Source organism: Dasypus novemcinctus, chromosome 12 (assembly GCF_030445035.2).
Source record: "Dasypus novemcinctus isolate mDasNov1 chromosome 12, mDasNov1.1.hap2, whole genome shotgun sequence".
In the NCBI taxonomy this organism is placed as follows: domain Eukaryota; kingdom Metazoa; phylum Chordata; class Mammalia; order Cingulata; family Dasypodidae; genus Dasypus; species Dasypus novemcinctus.
In genome coordinates, this window is record NC_080684.1 from 90840127 (window position 1) to 90855106 (window position 14980).

Sequence of the window (14980 nt, forward strand, 5' to 3'; positions counted from 1 at the left end):
AAATGAAGAAGCATGGAATTTTGAGCTGGAAGGGACCTGGTTGTACCTAGCATTATACAAGTGAAGAACTGAGGTAGAGGAGGTTCCCTGACAGCACTGTGCCCGTTGTTGGCATTATGTTAGGACATACACCCCGATCTCTTAACTTTTCCGTCAGTATGTTTCTGTTGGGCTCAGAGTAATGTCCTTGATGTTCTGCATTTGGAACTTGGGAGTCAGCTTTCATTTTGGTGTGTGTGGAGAACTAAGAACTTATTTCATCATCATCTAACTAGACAATTATCCACTGGTTCTGTTTTCTCTGCATAGCTAAAGGAAGAATTTTAATGCCAACATAACTTTTCCCTTAACTTCTAAGAAGCAGATTATTACTCTGCCAGGAGAGGTTTAGCGAGAGTATGCACTGTTTCTTGATGTGGTAGAATTGCAGGCAAATGTGTGAAGGAGTGAACCTTAGTACCATATGGAATCTACAAAGACCTGCATTGCTGGTTGCCACCTTGAAATACTTAAGTGAGTTTCTTAAACCTGTTAAGTGTGTTCTTAGTTTTAAAAAATCTCTCTTAAAACCTGCATGAAGTATAGCATGATGTATTTAGGATACCTAAATAAAACATTCTTAAGGAAAAATTCTTTTAGCCTAAATATAAATGGTATGACAGTTCTCAGAAAATTAATCTTATAACAAAAATAATTGAAGTTTTCTTCTTTGTTTTCAGCAATGCATGTTTTCGAATTTACTACCCTTGACTGTTAACTTTTTTCTTTCAGTTTGCCTTTTAATTGTGACCAGTCGACTCTGCTGACCTCTCCACCTTTTTTCGTGAAGCTCTTTGGATATTTAAAATTTTTAGAAGATAGGACATATGCAAAAAGTGCTTGAGAATGTTTGTTTTCCTCTCCCTAATCAAAATTTCTGTTTCAGGTTTTTTTTTTTTTTGCAGCTTGGGCGATGGCTGCCAATGCCAGATGGCACCGTTTCTGAGAGAAGAGCTAGCTTTTGCTTAGAAGTAATACCCACAAACAATGCCAAATTAGCATAAGCAAATGTCAGTGAGTTAACACAAAGCCAACACTCTTTCTGTCTTTTCTTTCCTTCCTAGGCCATGGGTGTTGAGAGTGACCAGGAAATTGTGCAGATGATTGGAACAGAGGAACACGTGATGGCTGCATTTGGGCCTAGTTTGGAAGAGTGCCAGAAAGCTCAGATTTTCACACAGATGCAGGTGTGTCTTTTCATATTGTCTTTTGCCATGAAATGGCATTGGAGATTTCATGCTACTACTCATTGATAAAGCATTGGAATATAATCACTTTGGGAGGTATTATTTGTGAGGAGTGTTGGAGAGATGAGAAAGGTGGTAGAAAAGCTTCATTGAATCCTTTATTTAGTGATTGGAAAAAGGAGTTTACCTAGATAAATTATTAGACTATGGTGTCTAACTTTGAAGGGGGATATGTGGCCAAGAGGCTTTTGTTTGATATTATATTAAGTACTATTTTTTTTTTCATTTGTCTGAGCAATTTTATTTTTTCAATTATAATAACATAGCAACTTTTGTAGAGGAGTTTTTTTTTTTTAACCTCATGCATTTCTCTTTAATCTCTCTTTTCATTGACTTATTCCAGTGGCTTTAGGTATCCAGTTGTGTGTGTATTCTATCCCTTTTCCTAAATTCCCAGGGTTACTTCAGGCACCAAGAAAGGACCAGGAACAGTCTCTTTTACCACTACTGAGGTTTCATTGATGTGCATAGGCACCCCAGGTTGGAACCTGGGGATTTTAGGACAAGACCCAAAGATGAAGTTAGGGAGTTGTATATATGCAAAAAATAATAAAAAATAATTGCATTCCCCCTCCCACATGGGACGGAATCCTACCAGCCATATTTAGGCGTTTTAGCCCCACATTTGTACTATGCTTTGCTAAGTGTAAATAAATGGTAACATTCCTCCTTGCCATCCTGGGGGGTAGGAAGTCCCTACTATAGAAACAACATTAGACAATTAAACATATGCACAGTGTCTAGTCTGTGGATTAATTACTTACAACCAGGTATAAATTCCAAGCTGCTCTTTTCAAGTCACCCAGGCTGCTTATAGACGTAGTATTTCCCCATTTATATCTGTTAGTGTGTGTTCTGAAAATCAAAACAGTGTTGATATTTTTGTATACTAGCCCAAACATTTAGGAAGGTTAATTGTCATACATATATGTACATAATTCCAAAACACAAATCATTAGGGACTTTTCTCATTACTGCCATCCTTTTTCCCTGCAAAAAATTAATAGTTGACTCTAGTTGTTTAACATCAAGAAAAGTTGTTTAGATTTAAGAGATTCTGTTTTTGGCCTTTATTGAAAGTGGACTATTTCATGTGCATGAATTATTATAAACTGAAATAATATTGTCCTAGTTTCCAAAAACATGAGAAAGCATTAAGAAACGAATATATATAAATTGCTCTGTAAACAGAAATAATTGACTCAATTTGGGAAGGGACACTTTATTCTTTAAAAACTTTGTAGTGCACTGAAAGTGCTATTTAACTTAATGGTGTCCCTGTGACTCCAATGAGATCCATTATGCGTTTTATTACAAACATCATCATTGTGGCTTAAATAACCCTAGCGTTCATTGTAAAGCTCTTTGAACAGAGGCAACCAGTAGGTTGGAAAATCATTTATTTCTGTTAAATAGGTACTGATACAAAATTTCAGCTTGGTGAATTAGAGTTGGTCAATTAAAAGATTGGGGGATAAAATTAATTATGAGAAAGGCAAATGTTCCTTATACTTACAACTGGAAGTATAACTTGCAATGTGCTTATCCTCTGTGTGCTAGATTGAGGTATAGATTAATTATTTGCAATGTTTATTTTTATTGTGCAGAGGCATGAGTAATCCAAAGTGGTTGGTAAGCTGAACAGTTATGACACCATGAATAGTCTATGGAATTGTAAATGAAAATGTGGCATATATTCTTATAATAAAATATAACTTTTTATTTTAAGATGTGGCACTTTAGTGAATTGCTTTACACTTGTGGGTTTTGTTTTGTTTTAAATGGTTCCCTTTAGATAGGTCTCTTTTTAGTTTCTCCTCCATTTCTTCTATTTCAGGAAGCCTTTCTCCGTTTTGGTCACATAGTTTTTCATTGCCAGGGGCTCTGGTGTGTAGAGGAGAAATTGTTTATTACCTTTCTTTTGTGATAGGATGCAGTAGGGGTGTCTCTTGGCCTATTTATCAACAAACAGGCCCTGCTCTGACCTTCACAGTACAGAATCCTGGCAAAATTGTTAAGTATTGCAGGGAAGAGGTGATTTTTTTTGTTTTCCTATAGAAGGGATATCTTGCTTCCCTCTGTTCCTCTTGTTTCTTCCTCAATGAAGTGAAGACTCTTTAGCCTTTGTCTCTAAAGAACCAGAAGGCCAGACATGAATGAGTATAGCTCAGTTTAGGGAAAACAGAACTATGTATCTGCTCCTGGTTACCAACAACTATTGAATTGCTTTAACCACTTACTACAGTTACTGCTTCCTACTAGATTATTGAAGCAAGTGCTTTCAGAGTCTTAGTTTATCCTATGCTCTAATGGCCTTCCAAAAGGGAAGAGCCTAGATTTAATGTGCAAATCTCATCACAGAAGAGTTCCATTCATTTGCAGATATTATACAAGACATTGGGAGTCAAAAAAAGAGATGGCAAAGCCCCCAGCCACTCTCAAAGTCTAGTAGGAAAGATGGACATGTAAATAGATCTTTAAAATATAGTTTGTTCTGAATGCTAATGGAAGTACTCAATTCCTTATACATAAGAAATTAAAAGAGCAGAGAAGGATTAGGAAAGTTTTCAGAGAGGTTGTTATACCTGATCTAGGTTTTGAAGTTTAAAAAAGGGACTTTTTGGGGAGGTAATTGAGGACAAGGTATTCTGGGATTAAAAAAATCAGGAATCTCAGGTCTTCCGACTACCAAAATCAGTTTTTTAAAAGTACATCATTGTTACAAAATGAGATTTTGTGATTATTGTTTTTTAAAAATTTTGTGGGAAAAATTGAACATACACAGAGTATAGAATAGTATTATGAACCCTCATTGAAACCATCACCCACCTTCAACAGTTAAAAACACTTTGATATTCTTGTTTCATCTAAATTTCCATCCACTCCTCAACCCTTTCTTGATTATCTTTTAATCCATTTTTTAAGGTAAAATTTATGTGCACTAAAATGTACAAATCTTAATAGTATAATTTTTACAAGATATGGAACATTTCTGTCACTTCAGAAAGCTCCCTCATGCCCTTTCCTAGACAGTCTTTGTCTTCACTCTCTGATTTTTCCCCCACTGTTCTGATGTTTTTACCATAAATTAGTTTTGCCTACTCCAGAACTTCATATATATAAAATCATATAATATATACTCTTTTGTGTCCCCCTTTCTTTGCTGAGCATATTTTCTGAGATTCATACAAATTGTTCTTTTTTATTCCTTTTTATGTCAATTATCCATGTAGTTTATTTCTTTTTATTGCTGAGTAGATTCCATTGTATGAATGCAGCACAGTTTATCTGTTTTCCTATTGATGGACATGTGTTTCATTCTTTGGCTATTATGAATGAAGTTGCTATAAACATTCCTGTACAACTCTTTGTGTGGACCTCCTTTCATTTCCCTTAGATAAATATCTAGGAATAGAATTGTTAGATCAAAGAGCAGATGTGTATATAACTTTTTAAAGAACTGACAAACCTTTTTCCAAAGTGTATATGCCATTTTACATTCCCAGCAGCATTGTATGACAGTCTTAGTTGCTTCACAAATGCTCACCAACCTTTAGTGTTGTCAGTCTTTTTAATTTGAACCATTCTTGTGGGTGTGGAGGGGTATTTCATTGTGGTTAATGATGACTTATGATGTGGAACACATTTTTATATGCTTATTGGTCGTTTGTATGTTTTCTTGTGAAATCTCGGCTCAAATTGTTTGCTTATTTTTCTTATTGCATTGTTTATCTTTTTATTATTGAATTCTGAAGTTTGCTTTTCTTAAATATATCCTGGATATGAATTATTCTTTGTCAGGTTTATGTATCATGACTATTTTCTCCCAGTTTGTTGCTTCCCTATTCAGTTTCTTTTTTTTTTTTTTAGAGATTTATTTCTCTCCCCTTCCCCCCTGCCCGAGTTGTCTGTTCTCTTGTGTCTATTTGCTGCGTATTCTTTGTCCACTTCTGTTGTTGTCAGCGGCACGTGAATCTGTGTTTCTTTTTCTTGTCAGTGGCACGTGAATCTGTGTTTCTTTTTCTTGTGTCATCTTGTGTGTCAGTTCTCCGTGTGTGCGGCGCCATTCCTAGGTAGGCTGCATTTTCGTGCTAGGAGGCTCTCCTTACGGGGCGTACTCCTTGTGCGTGGGACTCCCCTATGCGGGGACACCCCCTGCGTGGCGCGGCACTCCTTGTGCGCATCAGCACTGCCCATGGGCCAGCTCCACACTGGTCAAGGAGGCCCGGGGTTTGAACCGTGGACCTCCCATGTAGTAGACGGACACCCTAACCACTGGGCCAAGTCCGCTTCCCCCATTCAGTTTCTTAACTGCGTTTTTGATGAGCAGTTTTAAATTTTTATAAAATCTAATTATCAGGAGGTGTTTTGTTTGTCTTTTGTGGTTATTGCTTTCTGTATCCTGCTTAAAAAAATCTTTACCTACTCCACAATTGGGAATATATTCTACTATGTTTTCTTTTAGGAGTTTTGTAGCTTTAGCTTTTATGTTTAGGTCTAATATCTATTTTACACTAATTTTTCTATTTGGTATGAGGTGGGGGTCAAAGTTACTTTTTTTGAAAATTAAGGGTTTCTAGTTGTTTTAACACCATTTGTTGAAAAGACTTTCCCTTTCCAATGGAATTGCTTTAGCACTTGTGTGAAAAATTAATTGGGCTTCTAAGTGTAGGTTTATTTCTGGGCCTTTTCGTTCTCTTCCATCAATCTTTTTGTCTTTCCTTATGCCAATATCACACTACCTTGATTACTGTAGCTTTACAGATGAAATCCTATAATGTTTTTATTTTTTTATTTTTATTTTTATTTTGTTTCTCTCCCCTTCTCCCCCCCGCCCTAGTTGTCTGTTCCCTGTGTCCATTTGCCGTGTGTTGTTCTTTCGTGCGCTTCTGTTGTTGTCAGTGGCATGGGTATCTGTGTCTCTTTTTGTTGCATCATCTTGCTGCGTCAGCTCTCTGTGTGTGCTGTGCCATTCCTGTGCAAGCTGAACTTTCTTTCACACTGGGCAGTTCTCCTTACGGGGCACACTCCTTGCGCGTGGGGCGCCCCTACACAGGGGCACCCCTGTGTGGAACGGCACTCCTTGCACGCATCAGCACTGCGCGTGGGCCAGCTTCACACAGGTCAAGGAGGCCCGGGGTTTGAACCACGGACCTCCCATGTGGTAGACAGATGCCCTATCCACTCAGCCAAGTCTGCTTCCCTGAAATCCTATAATGTAAATCCTCTGACTTTTCTTTTCCAAGATTGTGTAAGCTGTTCTAGGTCCTTTGCATTTCCATATGAATTTTAGAATCAGCCTATCAATTTTATATTTAAAAACCTGCCAGGGGTATAACTGATTCATGACGAATCTTTGAGTCAATTTGGAGAAAATTTTAGCTGTATTGTAACTGTCAGTTATCTTAACAGAATTGAATCTTCCAATCCATGAAAATGGCATAAGCCTCGATTTGTTTGGGTTTTCTTCTCTCTCAACAATGTTTTGTAGCTTTTGGTGTAGAGCTCTTATGTGGTGCTAACTGTGCTAAAATGCTAACTGTGGTTCTCTCTGGTTAGAAGATTGATGGTGGCTTTTTATATATATTTGTTTATATATCTGTATTTTCAAAATTTCCTGTAATGATCATATATTGATTTTATGGTAAAAAAATAAATTATTTTTAAAAAGGGAGACCAGTGTATTATGCAGTGTGTTATGCTATTTTGTTAGTACTTCTTGACAAATACTGATTTTTAAGGTCCATTGCAGACTTCTCCACAACCAGGGTCCTTGTCTATTTTGCTTATAATGTTATAAACGGGTTGGAGCTTAATAAATTCTCTGATGATGGGGTCATTCAAACATTATTTTAATATATTCTATTTTTTATAGGCTTTAAAATACATAGGGAACAAAGTAAGAAGACAAAGGATGTGGGGAGGTGGACCAAAGAAAACTAAAATAGAAGAAGCAAGAGAGCTCCTGGCTTCTACTATTCTGACTCATGTACCAGTGAGTAGCACCTTTGCAACTGTGAATAAGAATGATTGTGGGGTCTGTGAATTTCTTTCAAGGAATTGTGAATAAGAGTTTACATGGCCTAAAGTCTAGTTCCTTAAGAGAAGAGAGAATCCTAAAGAGGACTTTACTGTCCTGCTAGAAATAATCTTCCACGATCAGCATTTTATTTGTGCTTAGAAAATGTTAGCAGTATCATCATCTCATCATGTTCTTCTCTTATGGTTCTTGTTTCTAGCTTGAATTATAGTTATTTTATATTTTAGTGCTGCTACTAGATTTCATGGTTTTGAGGGACAAAAATGTTGTCTTATAAGATTTTAAATAATTTTTTTTTTAAGTGGAAAATTGAGGGATCCATGAAAGTAGAGAGTGACCACTTAAATGCATTCAGATTCAGTTTTCTTATTTGAAAACACTTTGCTGGGCAAATAACGCAGGTCTCTTATTCTGCCCTTTGGCTGTCATGCATTTATGTATTTCCTTGGTCTAATTCAAAGAATTAGTAAATGCTTCATTTTAAAGCTCGATCTGAATGAATTTTAAACTCTTTTGGATGATTGAAAATATACTTTAAAATTCAAAGTAGCAAAAATAACAAGGACTTAGGAGCTAGAAAGATTAGAGTTCAAATCTCCTTTCTTACTTTCTAACTGATTTACTTTGGGCAAATAACTTTTCTGAACGTTAGTTTTCTCATCTGTGTAATGAAAATAATATGGCCTTCTCACTGGATTCAGTGATACAATGTATGTAAAACTCCATGTTTTCCCTGGCTCCCTGACATGACTATAGGGATCTCAGTTATCTTAGTACTGTAACTGAGAACTTTTGGTTCATAAATAACCTTAGCTGACAGAATGCTAGGTATACTGACATTTATTTAATTAAGGAGATAAAGGAAAGCATTTAAACTTTTCTGTGGTTGCAGTGGCCCTATACTACCATTTAAAAAGTTTGGTTATACATACTTCAATGAGGAGTAAAATCAGAATAAAAGATTTGAGAAAGAGACTTTCATTTTCCAGATTGGTGTAGGACAGTATTTACCAAAGTATGAAATAAGATGATTTTAAGTGATACAGGACCATTTTTATTTGAATAAATATGTATTTATTAGAGAAAATATAATTGGCACATCAAATCCATTATTTCATGGTTTTATTGCATAGAATGGGGCTTAGTTAAAAATGAGTTGTTTACCATTGGAGTACCAAGATGGCAGCGCAAGATGTACCAGAGTGCCATTCTCCCACAGAATCCTTAAACAACTAATAATCACTGACAGAGCCATCTTCCTCAGAACTGCAGAAAACAGTAAAAGGGTTACAGTAACTAGGTGAGTGCTAAATCAAGAAAGCACAACTTTGAAAAAATGGTAGGAAACGCATGTGGCACCCTAGCTAGCCCCTTCCCTATTTCTTTCCTGGCATGATATGGAACAGCCTGTGTTACACATAGGGAACAGAATAATCCCTATGCATATACTATAGTGTGTGTATGTCAGTGCTAGTTTATCATGTGGCAACCTGAAAGACTGAACCAGGAAACTTGTCTCTGGTTTGCCCTCCCAGAATAGTCTTGCAGGCAAAATCTGCTTGCTGACAGCTAAAGCAGTATAAGAAACAATTAAATCAAAATTGCGTAGGCCAAAGGATTACCTGTTTGTGCACCAGAAGACTGAGAAACTCTTATTTCATAGGGAGTTGAGAGGGCATTCAAATTCCTGTAATCAGGGGAATTCCTAAGGTCACCAGCAAGGCCAAATACAGGATAAGACCCAGGCTCAGAAGTGATGGAGAGGACTCTGTATTTCACATTTACCTTAGGCTGACCTTGATAGAAAGCTACCCTCTGAAGAAGAGTGCCAGCCAACGCAGATGCAGTTTGCAAAGAATTTTTTTACATCGGTTTGTTTGATTTTGTTAGCTTCTGGCACTCAAGGAAATCTCTGTGAAATGACTAGCTAGGTACAAACTTAAGGAACAGACAGTTCACAGACTAAATCACAGAGTTAACACTTTAAATATTAAAATGTACAGTGTGCAACAGAAGATTACAAGACCAGATAAATCCAGAAACCATCAAAGAAGACCAGACACTGGATATACCAAAGACTTCTAAAAAAATGGTCCTCCATATGTTCAAGGAAATGAAGGAAAATACTAAAAGAGAAAGCTAAAGGATATCAGGAAGACGATATGAGAATTACAATAAAGAGATATAAATTTTTAAAAAGAACTAAACAGGTATTCTGGAGTTGAAGACCACAATAACTGAAAGGAAAATTATCTTGAGGGTTTCTAGGAGGTTACAGCTGGCACTACAATCTGTGAACTCTAAGACAAGAAAATTGCAGTGATTTAAGCTGAGGAGCAGAAAGAAAAAAGAATTTAAAACAGAAAACAGAGCTTAAGAGGCCTGTGGAACACCATCATATGCATTATGAGAGTCGCAAAAGGGGCAGAAGGAATATTTAAAGAAATAATGGCAAAAAACTTCCCACATTTAGCAAAAGACATTCATATGTACATTCAGGAAATTCAGCAAACCTCACACAGGATAAACTTAAAGAGAACTGTGCCCAGACGCATAGAAAAACTGTCAAGTGCCAAGAACAAGGAGAGAGTTCTGAAAGTTTCAAGAGAAACACAGTGTTATGTACAAGAGAGTACCAGTTAAATTAAGGGCAGATTTCTCATGAGAAGCCCTGGAGGCAAGAAAGTAATGGGATAAAATATTTAAAATACATATTAAGATATTCCCAGATAAATAAAAATTGAGGGAGTTCGCCATCACTAGACCTGCCCTACAAGCAATATTAAAGGACGTTCTTCAGACTGAAAGGAAAGGCCTTTAGACAGTGGATTAAAGCTGTAAAAAAAAAAATAAAGATCTTTAGTAAATGTAACCATATGAATAAAAATTTAAAAAGCCAGTACTACTGTATTATATTTTTTTGTAATTAACTTTCTTTTTTTACTTCTTACTGGTTCTAAAATGCAAATGCATGAGAGTTAATGATAAACCTATGGTTGTGGAATACATTGTATAAAGATATAATTTGTAATAATTATATCAAAAAGGTGGGGGGATGGAGAGGTTTAGGGACAGTGTGTATGCTGTGAAACTGATATCAAATCATATGTGATTATTATAGATTTAGGATGTTAATTTTAGGCCCCATGATAACCACAAAGAAAGTCTATGAAAAATATGTATAGAGAGAAATGAGAAGGGGCTCAAAATGATAAAAGACAAATGATCAAATAAATATGATAGTAGGCATTAACAAGAACTGAGGGGCAAAAAATTTGTAAAAGACTTACAAAGATCAAATAGCAAAATGGCAAAAGAAAGTCCTGCATTATCAGTAGTTATTTTAAATATTAATGGATTAAACTATCCAGTCAAAAGGCAGAGATTGGTAGAAGGATGAAAAAGTATGGCCCAACTATATTCTAGTTACAAGAGACTCACTTTAAGTTCAAAGACACAAATAGGTTGAAAGTGAAAGAATGGAAAAAATACATACTATGAAAATAGTAACCAAAAGAGAGCTGGGGTAGCTATGCTAATATCAGATGAAATAGACTTTAAGTTGAAAGCTGTTATGAGGGACAAAGAAGGTATATACTGATAAAGGGGTCCATGCAGCAAGAACACTTAATTGTTAAATATATATATGCACCTAATGGCAGAGCCCTCAAATATATGAAGCAAATACTGACAGAATTGAAGAGAGAAATTGACGATTCTACATTAATAGTAGGAGACTTAAATATACTACTTTTAATAATGGACATAATATAGATAGAATATCAGTAAGGAAATAGAAGACTTGAATGATACTATAAACCAGCTAGACCTAACAGACATATGTAGAACTGTTATGGTGATAAACTTAATAAAAAGGATCTCTTTGAGATGTTAATAATGATTAAAGTAAGTAAAAAGGAAATTTTATAACCTCCTCTGTGGGTAAGCTATAAAATATTCCTTGGAATTGGCAGGAGCTTAAGCCACACTCTCAGAATTAATCTTTGGATGTTGAGAAAGAATCTGTGTACATTTCTAATGTTTTTGTCTCTCCAGACAAACCAGTACAATTATTTAACCAGTTCTGATTTAACTTACTGATTGAGTGAGATTCATTCATGTAGATTTCTGTATTTCAACTAGAGAAGATTGAAGAGAACATTTGCAGATTTATTCATCCATTTATTGAGTACTAGACAATGTTTTAGTCTTGTTCTTGTTATCTATTGCTACATAACAATTCCAAAACTTAATGGCTTAAAATTAACTGTTTATTGCTATTTTTCATGGTTCTGTGGTTTGGGTGGACTCAGCTGTGCAGTTCTCATTTTGGGTCTCTCATGAGCAGGTAGGCCTGGAGTATTCTAAAGGCTCAGCTGGGCTGGGCATCCAAATAATTTCTTCATTATATTTCTGGCTCCCCGTACTTTTCCATGTAGCATCTCTTTTCCTAAAAGAATGGTCTGGACTTCTTATGTTTTGTCTTAGCATTCTAAGAGAAAGGAAGTGATACCTTCTAGTCCACTTAAAACTAGACCTGGAGGGAAGCAGACTTGGCCCAGTGGTTAGGGCATCCGCCTACCACATGGGAGGTCCGCGGTTCAAATTCCAGGCATTCTTGACCTGTGTGGAGCTGGCCCATGCGCAGTGCTGATGCGCACAAGGAGTGCCGTGCCACTCAGGGGTGTCCCACACGCAAGGGGTGCGCCCCATAAGGAGAGCCGCTCAGCGCAAAAGAAAGTGCAGCCTGCCTAAGAATGGCACTGCCCACACAGAGAGCTGACACAACAAAATGACACAACAAAAAAAGAGACACAGATTCCCATGCCGTTGACAACAACAGAAGCAGACAGAGAAGGCGACGCAGCAAACAGACACACAGAACACACAACTGGGGTGGGGGGCAGGGGAGAGAAATAGATAAATAAATAAATCTTTAAAAACAACAACAGCAACAAAAAAAACTAGACCTGGAAATGGCATGGTTTAATTTTTGCTGTATTCTCTTGGTCAGACTAATCACAGATCAACCCAGATTAAACTCCACCTTTTGATGAGGGAGTGGCATGAGCATAAAGGAAGGGAAGGAATTGATAGTGGCCATCTTTGAATACAAGCTACCACAAGTTTTCCATACAAAGATGAAAATATATCATCCCAGCTCTCGGAGCTTAAAAACTAGTTGAATTTCTATGAAGAGGGGGAATCAATTCTGTATTTTCTTATTTAAATATTATACTGTTGGCTCTTTTCTTGAGGTACTTTAAATTTTAATGTGCATTGTCTCAAAAATTTTCTCTAATTTCTGATTTACAGGTTAAGGAGTTCAATTTCCGAGCCAAGTGTATCTATACTGCAGTAATGGTGCGAAGAGTGATTCTGGCCCAAGGAGATAATAAAGTTGATGACAGAGACTATTATGGTAACAAACGATTGGAATTGGCAGGACAGGTGATTTAAAATTTATTTTATAATGTCAGAAATCTTATTTTACTTAATTTAATTAAATTAATTTAGGGATCATTTTAGATAGGAAGAGACAGTTGAATGGAAAACAGGTTACAAATATTTGAATTATAAACTTTCCACACAGGATTTGCTATTTTTAGACTTAAGGTTTTCTTTAACTGTGAAAAATGATACATTAATCTTCAAATATGTTAATAGTATATTTCTTATATTATCTTTTGTTTACCCTCATTCTGTATAATGTCGGAATTGCAAGTATGGTATTTATTTTAATATGATATTTATTCAATTAACAAACATCTTGAACACCTATTATGTACTAGGCATTGACCTAGGTGCTGGGTATACAAACACAAAGAAGACAGACAAGGGTTGCTTTCTCTTAGTCCTTATGGGCTAGGGGAAGAAATAGACAATAATCAAGTAAACAATCCCCTAACTTTTTGGCAGCATGCTAGAAGTGGGTTAGTGAGAATGTCTCTAATCTCATTTTAAGTCTTAGCTGATAAATGGTATCTTCTTTTGAGAGTGCATATCCTTTTCAACTGGGTAGCAAGTGTCTAGTCTTTGAAACTTTATGTTTGAGCATTTCAATCAGAAATGAGCTTTACATAAAAAGCTAGAATAAAGACCTGGCTGTTTCTGATATTTTCTCTTCATCTTTGGTTTTAAAGAAGTACCTAAGTATGTTTTTAAAAATTTTTTTATGTTGTTATCCTGCTTGGGATTCATTGGGTTCTTAAATTTATAAGTTTATGTTTTTTGCTAAATTTGAGACATCTGGGAACTTCTATTTCTTCATCTATCTATTCTGCATTATTCTCTCCCTTTCTGATGCCATTTACACTGTTAGATCTTTTGAAATTGAGCTTCTGTTAATTCATTTTATTCAATTTTTTCTCCCTTCAGATTGGATAATTTTTATTGCTCTGTTTTCAAGTACACTTACCCTTTCTTAGGGTATATGCTATAATGCTCATCCTGTGAACTTTTAATTTCAGATATTGTGTTTTTAAGTTCTGAAATTTTCATTTGGGTCTTTTTTACAGCTTCTCTACTGCAATTTCCTGGTTGTTCATTTGTTACAAACATATTTTCATTTATATCCTTAAATAGCTGCTTTGAAACCATTGTCTGCTAATTCCAACATCTGGGTCATCTTGGGGTCAGGCTCTTGATTATCTTTTTTTCATGCGTGTAGGTCATGTTTCTCTGTTCCTTTATATGTCTAATGAGCTTGAATTATATATTGATGGGCATTATAAATTATGAGTTGTAGAGACTCTGGATTTTGTTATCTTCCTGTGAAGACTTGTTGGGATGTCTGTTTGTTTGTTTTAAGGCAGTGAAGTTAATTAAAATCCCCCAAATCCTATCTCCTTGCACTAGACAGCAGCCGAAATACCTTTTTATTTCTCTGTGTCTTAACTGCATTGCTTGTAGTCTCAGGAGTCAGCTAGAGATTTGGGTATTGGAATTTGAGATTTCCTAACTTTCCAGTTGCTGTGGTAGCTCATGTCTTTTTCCTTTGGCTCTTCAGTCCAGTAAAGCTGCAGGTTTCTTTCAGAAGTTTTAGCCTTCTGATAGGGCAGGAACCACAGCCTGCTGTTAGGCAAAAAAGCCTTAAAAATGGGAAAGTCAACCAGTACCATTCCTTTCTGACAAATGTTGACTTCCTTCACTTTCTGTCTGCTTTTGTACACTCTCCATTACCTTCAAATATTTGTTAAATATTTTGTCCAGAGATTATTTTGTTATCTGCAAGAGTCCATATAATAGAAATGTCCTTACAGTTATGGTAACAGAAACATCCTGGTTTGTTTTTACAACTTTCTATTCCATCTCATTAATCAGGTTTATATTTTTATACCATTATCATACTTCCTAAAATATATTACTATGGTTTAATAGTATTCTGTTTTATTCATATATAATTTTTGGGCATGCAAAATAAAATATGCAACATTTAAATTAAGAGGGTACAAATAAAACCCATACCCTCAAACTCATTATTCACCTTAAGAATTAGACAATTATTGATATTGCATTTGTCCATGTACTTAATCTTTATTCCATTCCTGTTCCCCTTCCCCGAGGTGACCTGAATTTTTGTGTTTATCATTTACCTACTTTTCATTACTTTGTTAAAATTTTTAATTCTAAAATTTTTAATTATTTTATAAGT

The 14980-nt window shown here is 35.8% G+C and overlaps 1 protein-coding gene across 1 annotated transcript in view; it reads left to right on the forward strand.

The window, feature by feature from the left end:
• POLR3B (RNA polymerase III subunit B) overlaps positions 1–14980 on the forward strand; it is a 146502-nt gene that overhangs the window by 30430 nt on the left and 101092 nt on the right. The window contains exons 10-12 of the mRNA XM_058308666.2: positions 1104–1226; positions 7162–7281; positions 12643–12777. Coding sequence (XP_058164649.1) covers positions 1104–1226; positions 7162–7281; positions 12643–12777 — 378 coding nt within the window. The remainder of the gene's footprint in view (positions 1–1103; positions 1227–7161; positions 7282–12642; positions 12778–14980) is intronic.